This window comes from Mesocricetus auratus, unplaced genomic scaffold (assembly GCF_017639785.1).
Source record: "Mesocricetus auratus isolate SY011 unplaced genomic scaffold, BCM_Maur_2.0 Super-Scaffold_100027, whole genome shotgun sequence".
Classification (NCBI taxonomy): Eukaryota; Metazoa; Chordata; class Mammalia; order Rodentia; family Cricetidae; genus Mesocricetus; species Mesocricetus auratus.
Window position 1 is genome coordinate 21,830,809 of NW_024429208.1, and position 16,399 is coordinate 21,847,207.

Consider the following 16,399-nt stretch of genomic DNA (forward strand, 5'->3'; position numbering starts at 1 on the left):
GGCTTCCCATTCTCTCTTCTGCCTTTCTAAGGCATGCATGTGGTGCACACACATACATGCAGACAGAACATAAAGTAAAAAATACATTAGAAGTTGCTATAAGTTCAAGACTTGAGGCCATTTGAACTATATAGCAAATACCAAGCCAGCCTGGTCTTTATAACAAGACTTTGTCAAAAATTAGCAAATAAAGGAAAGAAAAAAAATTAAAAAGAACTGCTTATTTGTTTCTAATTGTATAGCCTTGGCTAGCCTAGACCTTCTAGATCCACTTGCCTCTGCCTTCTGAGTGCTGGGATTAAAGGTGTACACTGCCATGCCTGACAAGAGCTATTTCATAATACCAATAATTATTAGCAATTTTATTTTTACTACATTTAATTTACACCTGGTCCCATGCCATAGTATATATATGAAGGTTAGAGTAAAACTTGGAGGAGTCTGTTCTCTTCTACCATGTGGGTTCTGGGAATGAAACTCTGGTCCTCAGGCCTGATATCAGAGCCTGCACCTGCTGAGCCATCCTGTTGACCACAGAGTGATTTTAGACATCCTTGCTTTAAGTCGTGAAAGGGACAGAGAAAGACGCAGATCCAGAGAAAGGTCACCTCAGAGGAAACGTTCCCGGGAGAGGTCACCCAGAAGAGAAAGAGAGCGATCCCCTCGGAGAGTCCGCCGTGTTGTTCCACGATACACAGTGCAGTTTTCAAAATTTTCTTTAGATTGGTAAGTTTTCCCTTCCATGTTTTTTTGTTTGCTTAGTTTTGTGTTTAGTGTTACCGTTTTGTCTAGTTTGGTATAGAGTATAATTGTGGATATATTTTTCTTATAAAAATTTATTTAGTAACAGAAATGCAGTTTGAATTTGGAATATAGTAAAAAAAGAAATTAGTTTTGAATACACTTTTAGGATAAAAGAAGCACCTATGGTTTGGGGATATAGCCCAGAACTAAAACACTTGCCTAATGTTGGAAGCTCTAGACCCAGTATCAAATCTAGCCAACCAGTAAGCAAGCTTCTAGAGAACTTTTTTTGTAATGAAATATTTCTTTAAGGTTAGACTCATTTAGGATCATGATATACTAATTTGCAAATATGAAGCAATAATAAAATTGTTAAACCAGTTGTTTCAGCTTTGTTTTTTTGAGACAGGGTTTCTCTGTGTAGTTTTGGCTGTCCTAGAACTCACTCTGTAGACTATGCTGGCCTTGAACTCACAGGTATATATATGCCTGCCTCTGCCTCCCAACCACTGGGATTAAAGGTGTGTATCACCACTGCCTGGATAAACCAGTTCTTTTTTTTTTTTTTTTGGTTTTTCCAGACAGGGTTTCTCTGTAGCTTTGGAGGTTGTCCTGGAACTCACTTTGTAGACCAGGCTGGCCTCGAACTCACAGCGATCCGCCTGCCTCTGCCTCCCGAGTGCTGGGATTAAAGGCGTAACGCCCGGCTAAACCAGTTCTTTTAAGATTAACTGTGATATTATATATGTACACAAACTTGGTGTCTTTTATATGCTTCTGTCTTTATTGGATTAACCCTTATTTAGATTCTGAAGTCAGAAGGAGACTACTAAATTTCTCAGCTTTCTCTACAAAATCTCAAACGAACTTATACAATTATTATGAAGTTGATTTAAATAGCTGTAGCACTTGGCCTAATATGTAACAGTTATAAATCCTCTGTAATTCTTGGTGGTACTGAGTACCTCGATCATCTATTACAGGTGGGAATAAGAGATGAACAGGTGGATGTGGTGGCTCACACCTTTACTATAACAGAGGCAGAGACAGATGTGTCTCCGTGAGTTGGAGACCAGCCAAGTCTACATATCAAGAGATACTGTCCTAAAAATCTAAAATGATCCGGGAGGTGTTCGGGCACTCCTTTAATCCCAGCACTTGGGAGACAGATGCAGGCGAATTTTTGTGAATTTGAGGCCAGCCTGGTCTATTGAAATTCAGGACAGCAAGAGCTATGCAAAAAAAAAAAAAAACCCTGTCTTCTTAAACCAAAAAACCCTAGACTGACAGTAAAATTAGAAAAGTAATATTTAAAGCTCTTTAGCATTGTCACAAGTAACTATGTCTGTGGATATTTCTACCTTTCAAAAAAGGATAACATGAATTTTCATGATGCTAGCCAATTAAATATTTAAAATGTCTGTAACTAGCTCTTGTAGCTCAGGCTGGCCTCAAACTCACAGAGATCCCCCTGCCTCTGCCTCCCAAGTGCTGGGATTAAAGGCATGCGCCACCAATGCCCGGCAACTTCTTATGTATTGTATTTCTTTTTTAAAGAGCCAGGTCTTTATATCAAATAAAGACAATTTTACATATAGATAGATTAGTTGGTATTTCATAGTCTATTTGCAGTTTGTTGATGTTTTTGTCTATTTTTTATTTTTCACTTTAAAAAATTTTTTTAAAGATTCATGTATGCAATGTTCTACCTGCATGTATTTCATTACAGATGGTTGTGAGCTACCATATGGTTGCTGGGAATTGAACTCAGGACTTGTGGAAGAACAGTCAGTGCTCTTAACCCCTGAGCCATCTCTCTGGCACCTCCTTTAGATTTTTTGAAGCAGGGTCTTACTGTCTAGCACTGGCTGCCCTGAAAATGCATTGTAGACCCATTGTCCTCAAACATTCAATGATCCTCCTGCTTCTGCCACCCAAATTCTGGTATTACAGGTCTGTGCCACTGTGCTTGCCTGCCTACTTTAATTCATTATGTTTTTAGGAGAGATCTTGACCCTTTTACTAGATTGCCTTACCTTTGAGTTTCTTTTTCTCTGTAGCTTTGGAGACTGTCCTGGAAGTAGCTTTTGTAGACCAGATTGGTCTTGAACTTACAGAGATCCACCTGCCTCTGCCTCCTGAGTGCTGGGATTAAATAAAGGTGTGCACCACCACCACCCGGCTTCTTCTTTTTTCAACGTCTTGCTAAAGAAAATGAAGTTATTATTGCCAGAAGGCTGGAGAGATGACTCAGTGTTTACGAATTCTGGCTGTTCTAGAGGATCCTAACTTGATTCCCACTGCATAGGTGACAGTTGTCTTAGTTATTTTTCTATTGACGTGACGAGTCATCATGACAAGGAAACTTATAAAAGACAGCATAAAAAAAAAGACAGCATTTAATTTGGGGCTTATGGTTCCATAGGGTAGTAGATTCTATGACAATCATGGCAGATAGCATGGCAGCAGGTAGGCAGGCAGGCAGGCATGACTTGGCTCTATAAAATGCAGCTTATTTATAAGCAAAGGCAGAGATAGATAACTGTGAATGGCATAGGCTTTTGGAACCTGAAAGCCTACCCTAGTGAATCACTTCCTCCCACAAGACCACACTTCCTAATCCTTCCCAAATAGCTCCACCAACTGCAGACCAAGCATTCAAATATGTAGGCCAATAGGCACCATTCTTATTCAAATTACAACTCTTCAGTTCCAGGGTATCTGATGCCTTCTTCTGACCTCTTTTGGCACCAGGTATTCACCTGGTGCACAAGAAACACACACACACACACGTGCTCACACGTGTGTATCTTTTTTAAAGGTCATTGTCACATATAAATGGCCAGGAATGTATCCCGTCTTTGCATAGTAATCTGGTATAGATGTCTTTCATATTAAGGGGTGTAGAGATATGGATAATCGGAGCTACTTTGGATTTTGATTTCATGGGAATTTGCCCTGAACTTTCAGACTTCTGCCTCCCTCTGCCTCTGGAGTGCTAGGATTAAAGATGTGTGTTTGATCTAGGTACTTACTATAGAATAAAAATTGTATTATTCGTGGGATGGTGGTGGCACACATCTTTAATCCCAGCACTGGGAAGGCAGGAGTAGATGGATGGATCTCTTGTGAGTTTGAGGCCAACAAACTGGTCTACAAAGTGAGTTATAGGACAGCCTCCAAAGCTACACAGAGAAACCCTGTCTCAAAAAACAAAAACAAATTGTGTTTTTCTACCTATCACAGACGTGACTGAATGGCATTCAAATATTACCTTGGTGCCTGCCCCTCATTACTTCTTAGTATATATTTTTCTATGAACTGTAATATTTTTTCAAGTGTACATACTTTCAACTGAGGGGGAATGCCTTTATGTTGGGATGATCTCTGGAATTGGAGATGTACTTATTTTAAAGGGTTTTCTCTAAGGAATTATAAACTGCGTACAAAAAATAGCGAAGTAAAAGTAACATTTAGATATTATTTATCCAGTAGTGTACTATGCAGACTTGAATCTGTGCAATTTACTCTGTCAAATTTTAAATAGCTTCTATGTATAACCTTTGGTTTTAAGGCTGCGTATTCATTATCTGTCTGTTTTTCAGTCCCAGTTGTGACATGATGGAACTCAGGCGCCGTTATCAGAATTTATATATTCCTAGTGACTTTTTTGATGCTCAGTTTACATGGGTGGATGCTTTCCCTTTGTCAAGACCTTTTCAACTGGGAAATTACTGCAATTTTTATGTGATGCACAGAGAAGTAGAGTCCTTAGAAAAAAATATGGCTGTTCTTGATCCACCTGATGCTGACCACTTGTACAGTGCAAAGGTTTGTATTCCACTGTGATGCACATTTTGAATCTCATAACTTTTGGAGTTATCCTTTAGAAACTGGTTGTTAGATAGCCAACCCAAACCCCGACTTTCTTTGCCTGTTTTGTCTTAGATATTTAAAAATGTCATTTTAACTCCTGTCTTAAAAAAGTTATGAAACAATGACTATTGTTGTCATTTTAAACTTCAAAAATGTGAGCCAGTTGATCTTGAGTGCCATATGACTTCCTATAGACCTGAATAAAACTTAGTGTTGGGTACATCTGCTAAAGACTAGTCAATTTCTTAGTCAGTTTGCTTCTGTTTTTAAAGATCTGAAAAATAAACCCCTTCTTGAAAATGTAAGGCTGATAAGGCATCTAAGACTACTTTTTTTCTTTTTCGGTAGCATTTTTACATTCCATTTTTAGGGAAAAAATCTTACATTTAAGGTTAACCAGTAGTACTCATTCTTTTTACATTACTTTAGACTTTTGACAGGATTGAATTATTTGACTATAATAGGTAATGCTGATGGCTAGCCCAAGTATGGAGGATCTGTATCATAAGTCATGTGCCCTTGCTGAAGACCCACAAGAACTTCGTGATGGATTTCAGCATCCTGCTAGACTTGTTAAGGTAAAATGAAATGTTTATTTTGATTTTAGTTGTATATTTATTCATCTTAAGTCCTACTGTGTTTACATAAAATTAAAAACAAGCACATTTTAAATCTTGTTACTTTAATAATATTAAATCTACTTTCATATAGTTTAGATTCTTTTTTGTTTAGAATGACTTTGTTGTTTGTTTTTTAAGCTCGGCTATAAATTAGATGCTTTATACTTGTAGCTTAGTAAAATCTCTTGGATGCTCTTAAAATTTGTATTTAAACATAGCTTGTTTCTTTGAAAGAATTCTTATCTGATCAAATATTTAGAGGATGAGTTATGATGTGTAAATCCTATTCCATTGCTGAAATGCAGTGTGGAACATGATGAACTGAACTCTTCCTTGACTGGCAGATACCAGAGGTAGTAAAAATAATATTGGGAAGGTTTGTGCCTTTCCTTTCTGAGAATCTATTTATAATTTGATGGACTACATTATATATGTAAATGATTCTTTGTTTTGAATTAGTTTCTAGTGGGAATGAAAGGCAAGGATGAAGCCATGGCCATTGGAGGCCATTGGTCTCCTTCGTTGGATGGACCAAACCCAGAAAAAGACCCCTCTGTGTTGATTAAGACTGCCATTCGTTGTTGTAAGGCTCTGACAGGCATTGATCTAAGTGTATGCACACAATGGTAAGTACAAATTCATTTCTTGATTGATTAGGAATGTTCTTCTGGTAGTTTATATAGCTGTTCTTGTCAATCAGCCTTTCCCCTTTCCTTATTTTATTAACACTGGTCATGCAGGTAAACTCAAAGGAAAATCCCCATTTGTAGCAAAAGTTTATTTGGTGCCAAAAATGTTTTGGGGAAGGGGCATTAAGAACTAATTTAAATGTTTCATTATGCTGTACTTGGAAATTGGATGAATGTTGAAAAATATTTTTCATTTCATATATAGCTGGAGAAGATCGTCCAGAGAGAACTTCATTTCATTATAATTCCTTTGTTGTAAAGTAATATAGTTGCTGATTATTTTTGTTCAGCCATATTTTCTCTTGAGGCTTATTTGTCTTGTGTATTTTAGCATATTTCTTACAATTTAATTGAGAATATTCTTTTTTTAGCACATGAAATCTGAACAGCTTTCCAGCTTCTTCAGGTATTCTCTAAAATATGGGTAGCTTTGTAATCAAATCAGAAAATTGTTTGTGGAAATGTATTCTTTTAACCAATAAACTATTATACAAATGTACCAAAAGAGGAACTATGGCTTCTATAATTTTTTTTTCTTTAGACCAACCTCAAGTTCTTGCAGCAAAATTTCTTTACTTGATGTGCTACAAGTGAACTAGGGTCTTTAAAATGTATTGTAGAAATTTTTTTTCCAACATGCTTCTTCCCTTGCAACAGGTACCGTTTTGCAGAGATTCGCTACCATCGCCCTGAGGAGACCCACAAGGGGCGTACAGTTCCAGCTCATGTGGAGACAGTGGTTTTATTTTTCCCGGATGTTTGGCATTGCCTTCCCACCCGCTCAGAGTGGGAAACCCTCTCCCGAGGATACAAGCAGCAGCTGGTCGAGAAGCTTCAGGGTGAACGCAAGAAGGCTGATGGAGAACAGGCACTGAACGCTAATCCCTTTTTCTATTTCCGCTTCTCACAGGCACAGGAACACAGGCACAAATGCACACCACACACTACATAACAGACACACATGGAGGAACATAACTGGTAACAGCGACTGGTAGTCCAGCTTTCAGCAGTATAGTTGTATTTTCTTTTATCATAAAAATCTGTCTATTATGCTAACTTAAACGTAAGAGTGCTGAGACCTCAAAGAAAAAGCTGTGCTTCTATTGCACAGAATTTTGTTTTTATCATAGGTCTATTTGCTGGAATCTGGGACCAGTTGTTGAGCAAGATTCAGTATTAAGCCATTTTAAACATTTTGCCATTTTCTCAAATTTTAAAAAATTTTCTCTTTCACGGTCATCAGTTCTAGTCATGGATATTTGAAATTGGACAACCACAAGTCTGAGAGATTTGAAATTTCAGGCTATGTGGCAACGTCTTGGGTACATTTCAAAGGTCTGACTAAATCAGTCTTTGGGTGGCTTGAAAATTGGGGCAAGATCACACACTGTGTGGTTAGTGGAGACCGGCAGTGTCTGTGTATCCCTGATATCCTTTGTGTTGTAATTTATCACCCTTTTGTGTTTCACAGATCTGGCTTTGATTGGCTGATGTCTTTGTGATCAATTAAAAGTGGTAGAATGTATGTATGTGGACTTGCCTAAATAATAACTTTAGGAGAAGACAATCTGAAACATTGTGACCTTGCACAGATCAGCAACAGACTTTTAAAGAATAAATGACTTGCAGTTGAAGGTTTCAGAACAGTAATTTTGTTCTCAACTTTGTATGTTAGGATGAAGAAGAGAAGGATGATGGTGAAGTTAAAGAAATTTCCACTCCTACCCATTGGTCTAAACTTGATCCAAAGGCAATGAAGGTAATGGAAAATGTATGCATATTGTATACACACACACAATAGCAATGAGGTGAGGAAGAATATTTTAGAATTTTAAATTTCTGAACAGAAATGAGTAAATTTGTTGAGACAGAGAATTGTTTCAAATAGGAAATATATTCAACCTGGGTGTGGTGGCTCATATCCATTATCTCAGATTTGGGAGGCAACAGCAGGGGGATTGCCATGTATTTCATGGGAGTGATTCCTATGGTAGCTTAGGCTATTGAGTGAGCCCCTATCTTTAGAGGGGAGGGAGTGCGGGATGGTGGCACACATACCTTTAATCCCAGTAAAAACAGGCAGATTTGAGTTTAAGGCCTGTAGAGCAAGTTGCATGACAGAGCTACACAGAGAAACCTTTTCTCAAAAAATAAAACATATGTAAAATAAAGGGTATGGGGCATTCAAAGTGAAGTCCTTTGGTCTTCTATGACTATGATGTGTTATGCTTGTATATATGTGTGGTTCAGATGTGTAGTATCTGCCAATGCTTCCAGTATAATAACTATGTTGATAGCACTGTTTTTCCAGTTTGGGAATGACCAGGAATATAGGATTTCTATGCCTAAACTAAATTTAAGGAGACAAAAGGTAAATCTGGGTAGGTGGTAGCGGTGCACACTTTTGATCCCAGCACTGGGAAGCAGAAGCAGCAAATATAACAGCCCTGTCTGTTCTGGAACTCACTTTGTAGAACATGCTGTTTTCAAATTCACAGAGAACCTGTTTGCCTCTGTCTCCAAATGCTGAGATTAAAGGCGTGAGCTGTTACAACAGGTGGTACATCTGATTTTTGTTAAATGTAGGTAGGTTTACCACTAAACTGGAAAAGAAAGTAACAACTTCAGAGATCTTTGATTAAGTCAGCTGTGCTAGTGTTTCTGTGCAGTAGATCTGGACTAGTTAACATGTGGTTCTGTATCTGTGGGCTTTTAAGTTGATCAAATCAGAGACTAATCATTACTTGCTTATATGTATGGTATATACATTTTTGAGACACGGTCACCCCATGGGTTGCACTTGCTGTGAGACCAGGCTAGCCTCAAACTCAGAGAAATCCACTTGCCTTTGTCTCCTGAGTTCTGGGATTAAAGATGTATGTCAGGACACCTGGCCTCTTTTGTTTGGATTTAAAGTTTGATACTTTTTTTTTTAATATTTGAAGAGTGACATTAGCTTGTTATAACACATGTGTGGAGGTCAGAGGATAACTTGGGGCAGTTGTTTCTCTTTTTCACGGATCAAACCTGGATCATCAGACCCTTTGGCAAGTGCCCCGTTGAACTGTCTTGCCAGGACATTTTGTAAAAATTGTTTAAGTTTTTTTATTTTTAGCATAGGGTAACCTATATGTAACCTAAGGTGTTTTGAACTTGCTATATGGCTGAGGATGGTCTTGAACTTCTGATCTTGCTGCTTTGACTCCCAAATGCTATAGGTATATAAGTGTGCCACCAACAACTTGTGTGTGTACCAGGCATGAGGGTTAAGACTCCTGGAACTAGAATTGCAGATGGTTGTGAGTTGCCATGCGGGTCCTCTGCAAGAACAGCAAGTGTTCTTGACTGCTGACCCAGCTCTTCCAGTTGATTTTTTTTTTTTTTTTTTTTTTTTTTTTTTTGGTTTTTTGAGACAGGGTTTTGGAGGCTGTCCTGGAACTCACTTTGTAGACCAAGCTGGCCTCGAACTCACAGAGATCCGCCTGCCTCTGCCTCCGAGTGATGGAATTAAAGGCGTGTGCCACCAACGCCCGGCCCTTCCAGTTGATTTTTGAGATGAGGTCTTACTGTGTTGCTGAGGCTGTTAAACATTTTGGGCTCTAATGGACCTTTCTGTTTCAGCCTTGTGAATGTTTTGGTCTACAGGCATGCACTATCATATTTAACTAATGAATCTTTGATTTTGTTTGTTGTTTTCACTATAGCTCTGGCAGGCCTCAGACTCAGAGTTCTAGAGTGCTAAGATTAACAATGCATACCATTGCACCTGACTTGAAACTACAAAGTTCCTTATTTTAAAATATGTGCCTGGCAGTGGTGGCATATGGTTTTAATGCCAGCATTGCGGAGGCAGAGTCAGGTAGATTTATTGACTTTGAGGTTAGCGTGGTCTATAGAGTGAATTCCAGGCCACCCAGGGATATACAGAGAAACGCTGTCTTGAAAAACCAAAACATAACTAAGCATGGGGGGTATTTGCACTCCTAGCACTTGGCTGAGCCTGGAGAATTAAAAGTTAGAAGGCAACCTGTTGTATATAGATAGACACTGTCTCAAAACAACAACAAAAAACAACTTGTATTTCTTTTGATTATTAATAACAAGTACTTTTTTCAGTTATAATAAAAAAATGTACTCATGCTTGTCTAATATAACCTAATAAAATTCATAGGTAGAGACCAGTGAAATAGTAGATAATAGCTCTTGGCACTAAAGCTGATGATTTGGATTTCTAGAACCTACATGGTGGAAAGAGTCACCTCAGCAGTTTGTCCTCTGACCTCTACACATAAACAATAGCACACCCCTCCTCTAAATAAGTCAATGTATTAAAATGGTTTTTGATTTGTTTGCTTCTAGCTTCTTTCTTACTGGGTACAAAGTTTTTGATGATTGCTTGGTTATAATATGTTAATGTCAAGAGTGTATCTTATCCTTTTTTAGTTAGCATTAGTTTTCCCAGTGTAATTTTTATTAGGTTTTGTTTTTCAAGCAGGTTTTCTCTGTGTAGCCCTGACTGTTCTGGAATTCACTCTGTAGATTAGGCTGGCCTAGAAATCAGAGATCCACCTGTCTCTGCCTCGAGAGTGCTGGCATTAAAAGCAAGAGCCACCATGACCAACCCCAGTGTACTTATTTTTAAACATTACATTCTATTCAGTATAGATTCTTTGTTTTGTTAAAAATATTTATTCTTGCCAGGCAGTGGGATTCTTGGCATGTCCCACCTTACCTAGTTTAAAATATTTTAAGCATCTTAAATTGTTTGGGGTATTCAAGAGATGGCTGAGTACTTAAGAGTAGGTATTGTTTTTTTAAAGGTCTAGAGTTCAATTACTAGCATTCACATAGGGTAGCCCACAACCACTTGTAACTCCAGGTCCAGGTTGATCTGATGCCTGTGGGCACAAGCACTCATATGCATAGATATGCACAGATACCCATAATTAAAAACAAGGTCAGACAGTGGTGGTACATGCCTTTAGTCACAGCACTTAGGAGGCAGATGTAGGTGGATCTCTGACAACAACAGAAAAGGGCTGGAGAGATGGCACAGTGGTTAAGAGCAATGGTTACTCTTCCTGAGGACCCATCTCCCACATGGCAGCTCACAACTGTCTATAATTCCAGTTCCAAAGGATTTGACACATACAGACATACATACAGGCAAAACACCAATGTTCATAAAATAAGTAAATCTTAAAAAAAGAAAAGAAAAATAAAAAATAAATAAACCTTTAAAAACAAAACATTCTAAGGTAGGGAGGTGAAAATGGGAAGATTTGGTGTTTACGCAGTTTTGAGCAGCCTGGGCTGTCTGTAACTATCTCAGTAAAACAGAAGGGTCAGGGTATTGACTCAGTGGGTAGACGTGCTGCTTGATTCCAGGGAAGTGGCCTTGCCTCAACACGTGAAAGACAGGAACTGACTACTGGAGGTTGTCTTCTGACCATCACAAGTGCCACGGCAAGTGAGCCTTTGTACACACACTCAAGACCACATGCTTTAAATTATTTTTCAAAAATATTCTGTAATTTTGCATTTTCAAAAAGCACTGTGTGGTCAGTGTCTCTTCACCTAATTTTGACTTTTTGAAACAGTGTCTAACTGTATGTTGCCCTGGATTGCCTGAAACTTCCTATATAGACCACACTAGTGTTAAATTTGCAACTTTTAAGAATCAGACAAAAGATAATTTGTTTTTTTATATCATACTTTTTTCTTCTGTGTTTTTATGCTTCATATATTTAGGTAAATGATCTCCGAAAAGAATTAGAAAGTCGAGCTCTTAGTTCCAAAGGACTAAAATCCCAGTTAATAGCTCGCTTGACAAAACAGCTTAAAGTAGAAGAACAAAAAGAAGAGCAGAAGGAATTAGAGAAGTCTGAGAAGGAAGAGGAAGATGAGGATGATAGGAAGTCTGAGGATGATAAAGAGGTATGTAGTCCATATTTGCATACTGTAATGTTATTAATATTGTGTAGAAGGAGCTCTTGGAACATGTAATAAGTTGTGTTTGTGTGTAGTTTTGAGTTATAATTTAAATAAAGTACAAAATTTTTCTTTTTACGACTGTCTTGCTTTGCAAGCTCAGGCTGGTCGACTGAGTGAGTGTACTCAGTACTGATGAGGTAGATCTTAAAATTGAGATCAATCTGGGCTATGGTGAGACTTTTCCTTATCAAAAGGGGCGTGGGCTGGTGGATGGCTCAGTAGCTAAAAACTGTTGCTGTGCTAGCAGACTACCTGGGTTCAGGTCCTAGTACCAACATAATGGTTCAGTCATCCCTAACTCTAGTTCCGGGGGAGCCTGCTGCATCCTCTGTGGCTTCATTCTGTGGAACCCTGACTAGTGGCGACAAGGGAATGAAGAAAGGACAAACACCCATAGAAATGAAACTGCAATCACATGGGATTTTCTAAGCATTATCACTGCAACCTGGAGACTTACCATGTTTACTAAAGTACAGCACACAGGGAGAGTTTGTCTGGTCTGGGTATGAGATCTCTATAGGTTAGCAGTCTTAGGCTGTAAACACCCTGAAGGAGTTAACACAGTTACTAATCTTTGCACATACTCATCCATAAACACACATAGACTTGAAGTAAAACTTTGCCACCCCTCTTAAGTATGGCCCACATGAGTAGCAGCTTGTCCAATTTACCATGGACTACTTGATCTCAGAATCCTTGGCAGGCCTTGTTCATGTCAAAATACACATTAAATTAGCCTTTCTGCTACTCCTTATGGGATCTAGTGCCCTCTTCTGACATTAGAGAGCATTAGGCATGTAATTAACATAGGTAGAAACAGGCCAAACACTTATACACATAAAGTAAAAAGAAAGAAAAAAAAAGAATATAGAGCACATAAAGTAACTTGCCAGAGTTTTTGTAAAAAAGAAAGAAAGAAAGAAGTGTAGTTATTGAAACTCAAAAGAGTTTTAGATGCTGTCTGAGAGTAAAGGAGTTCGGTGAGACGTGACAATTTTGTTTCTTTTTGATTGAGAGGGTGTCACTAAATAGTTCAGACTGTCCTAGAGCTCACTGTGAAGCCCTTCTGGCCTAAATCCTGTGCCTTTGCCTTTGTTCTTGAGAACTGGGGTTATAGACATGTTCCTGGCTAAGAAATGTCTTAAAGTTTGAGGAGCTTAACGTATAGATCTATGGAAAAGTACTAGTCTAATGTGCATAACACTCTAAGTTAAATCCCCATCACTGGGGAAGGAAGAAAGCGCTCTGGGAATAGTTGGGAAAATGTGCTTACTGAAATGGAGATGACATTAGATAGTATTGAAGATGAGGTCATATGGTTCAGTCAGTAAAATGTGGACCTGAGTTTAGATCCCCAGTGCCCTTCTAAAAGCCAAGCCTGGTGGTACATGAGCCTGTAACAGTGGGGCTGCCATTAGTAGTGCATTCAGGAGGCTCTTCCAAGCTCACTGGCTAGCCAGTGTAGCCAGTTGGAGAGCTCTGGGTTCAGTGAGAGACTCTGTGTCCAAAACTTGGTGAAAAGCTATAGAGGAAAGCAGTTCAATACTGACCTTAGTTAGCCTCCAAATGTATTTGTACGCACATGTGCATTGACTATGTAACAAAGGCACTATTGAAGCTAATTTTTTTTGATGATGTTGTAATTATATAGTGTTTACCAGATCTAGGTCTCTTCAAGTTCACTCTATGGGAATAAAAACTATATCTAAGGCCAGACAGATCTCTGTGAGTTCAAGGCCAGCCTGGTCTATAGAATGAGTTCCAGGACAGGCTCTAAAGCTACAGAGAAACCCTGTCTTCAAAAAACAAAAACAAAACAAACCTGTATTTAAGAGACAAGTGTTGGGGAATAAAGACTTTTCTCCATTTCCAACAGGTGGAAAAGATGGGGTTTTGTTTGCAGGTCAGTTTCTTAACCCCATTAGGGTTAGTTGATTGTAGACAGATCAGGAAAGGGAGGACGAAAATTCACATCTTTCCTAAGACTAGGAAGAGATCCACCAGGAACTTGGGTACTCCTCTTTAGTCATTTTTCTGGTCATAGTTGTTAGTAGGTGTCTTCAGTCTTAAGCCTAGGAGAGGCAGACTAGGCAAGTGTAGGTCACGTTAAGTCTGTATTTTACTTTGGGGCTTATCTTCTCTCAAATTCTTTATGCATGTGTTTATACAGAGCTGAGTGGAATCTGACCCATATGTTAAGGGCAGCAGAGGGCACAGGCATACTGAAGGCAGAGATGCCTGGCTTTCTTGTCCTATGCAAACAGCTGAAAAACTAGCCAGTCGGTGTTACTGTTAAAGTGGCCTTACAGTCTTTCTTTTTCTCCTTAAGGTTTATTTATTTTATTTATATTTCGCATGAATATGTGTTGCACATACATAAATGGTGTTCACAGAGATGAGAAAAGGACACTGGATCTCCTAGAACTGAAGTTATGCGTAGTTGTGAGCCCCCATGTGAGTGATTAGAAAAAGAAACCTGAGTCCTCTTCAAGAGCAACAAATGCTCTTAACCACTGAACCATCTCTCCAGCACAAAGTCTTGTTTTGTTTTTTTCTTAGCATGTGTGTATAAGTTGAGACATTTCACAACTTGGTTCTCTTTCGCCTTGGGTTTAGGGGTGAGAGGTGGGCAGGAGACACTTACTTAGGTATTTAGGTTTCATAGCAGGTACTATTTGCTATTATTCTCCATGGTTCTCTCACTGGCTTTTGAAGTCTTAAAAGTAGCATAGGTGGAGCTGGGCATGGTGGTGGTACTCACTTTTAATCCCAGTACTTGGGAGGCAGAGGCAGGTGGGTCTCTGTGAGACCAGATTGGTCTACAAAGAGAGTTCAGGACAGCCAGGGCTGTCACACAGAAAAACCGTGTTTCAAAAAACCAAGTAAAAAGAAAAGTAACATAATGTTGGTGGTGGCAAAGAGCTTTAATCCCAGCACTGGAGAGGCAAATGTAGGTGGACTCGAGTTCCAAGGACAACCTTATCTACATAGTGAGTTCCAGAACAGCCAGAGCTATACGGAGAGAACTTTCATTTGTATTTATTTATTCTATGTGGGGTTGAACATGCCACTGAACTTGCTGGAGTTGGTTTTCTTCTTCCATCCTGTGGGTCTGGGGCATCAAACTTATGCCATCAGGGTTGGCAGCAAGGTCCTTCATTCATTGATTATCCATCCCCCATTTTTTTTTTCCAGACATGGTTTCTCTGTATTGTGTTGGAGGCTATCCTGGAAACTCACTCTGTAGACCAGGCTGGCCTCGAACTCACGGAGATCTGCCTGCCTCTGCCTCCCGAGTGCTGGGATTAAAGGCATGCGCCACCAATGCCTGGCCCACCCCCCAATTTCAATTGACATTTTGAGAGAAAGTATTGCTGATGTGACTCTAGCTGGCCTGGAAGTCTCTCTGTAACCAGGTTGTCCTTATGATCCTCCTCTGGTCTTCTCTGACTTTTCATGTGCTGGGATCCTAAGCATGTGTTAACATAGGTGCTTCATCATTTTTTTTGCTTGTTTTCGAGTTTGGGTCTCTCTATGTAGCTCTGGCTGTTCTAAAACTAACCCTGTATGTAGACTAGAGCCTGCCTCTGCTTCTTGGGTTCTGGGATTAAAGATATGCACCACAATGCCCACTATCATTGCTTTTTTATTATACTAACTCAGCTAAAAGTGAGTAAAGCTAGAGGATTTGTTAGGTTCTTCCTCAGTAAACCAAGTGTGAGAGATTGGAATCAAGGGCACTGGACTCTGCTCTTGCAGACTATCTGTTATGCCTGATCACCCTGGGAACTTCTTGAGGACGTTTCTTGTGATGCATCTTCCCCTTGGTGGCAGCAGGAAATTTACTTTGTTCCTAGGCAGTTTGTGGGGTTTGTGGTTTCTTGTTTTATTCCATGGACTATAAGTATCTTGGATGAAGATATTGTTTCTAACCTGGCCAGGACTTTAGTCCTTTCAGTTTTGTGACTCTTTTATAGCAGGATTGGGTGTGTGGTGTCCACAACCTCTCTGAGGAACAGATATATTCATTGACACTGGCTGCTAAGCTTGACAGCAGCAATTCCATCTCTAGGACTTGTGGTGGAAGGAGGGAAACAGCTACCTGTCCCCTGACCTCCACTTGTGTGCTCTTGCTCCCTTAAATAAACCAATAGAATAAAGGTAATTTAAGAAAGAGAATTAAGAGCCATAAATGGTTCTGTCTGTCTTTAACCATTATGGCTAATATAATCACTATAAGAAGTCAGAAGACTTTGATTTTGTTTTTTTGAAACAAGAACTCACTCTGTAGCAGAGGCTAGCCTGATACTTGCTGTGTATCTTACTTAGGTTGGTTAGAACTTGAGGTCATCCTTCTGTCTGTGCCACCAAGTTGTTGGGACTACAGTCATGAACCACCACACCCAGCTCCTTTATTAGAGTATGTTTCAGTATGCGTGCACTTTGTACATGGAAGCTTCACCATAACTTAAAATT

At 39.2% G+C, this 16,399-nt stretch overlaps 1 protein-coding gene and 1 non-coding gene across 4 annotated transcripts in view; both read left to right on the top strand.

Annotated features, from left to right (window-relative positions):
* Ccar1 (cell division cycle and apoptosis regulator 1) overlaps positions 1-16,399 on the top strand; it is a 46,990-nt gene that overhangs the window by 18,142 nt on the left and 12,449 nt on the right. For 2 of the 3 annotated variants that reach the window (XM_040732577.1, XM_040732578.1), the window contains 7 exons: positions 565-726; positions 4,350-4,575; positions 5,085-5,198; positions 5,700-5,866; positions 6,587-6,797; positions 7,605-7,688; positions 11,681-11,866. In XM_040732577.1, the coding sequence (XP_040588511.1) occupies positions 565-726; positions 4,350-4,575; positions 5,085-5,198; positions 5,700-5,866; positions 6,587-6,797; positions 7,605-7,688; positions 11,681-11,866 (1,150 nt within the window). The remainder of the gene's footprint in view (positions 1-564; positions 727-4,349; positions 4,576-5,084; positions 5,199-5,699; positions 5,867-6,586; positions 6,798-7,604; positions 7,689-11,680; positions 11,867-16,399) is intronic. The other variant, XM_040732579.1, reaches the window with a different exon arrangement.
* Positions 5,505-5,569, top strand: LOC121134423. The gene has a single exon (XR_005871496.1). It is a non-coding gene; the product is annotated as a small nucleolar RNA SNORD98 (small nucleolar RNA).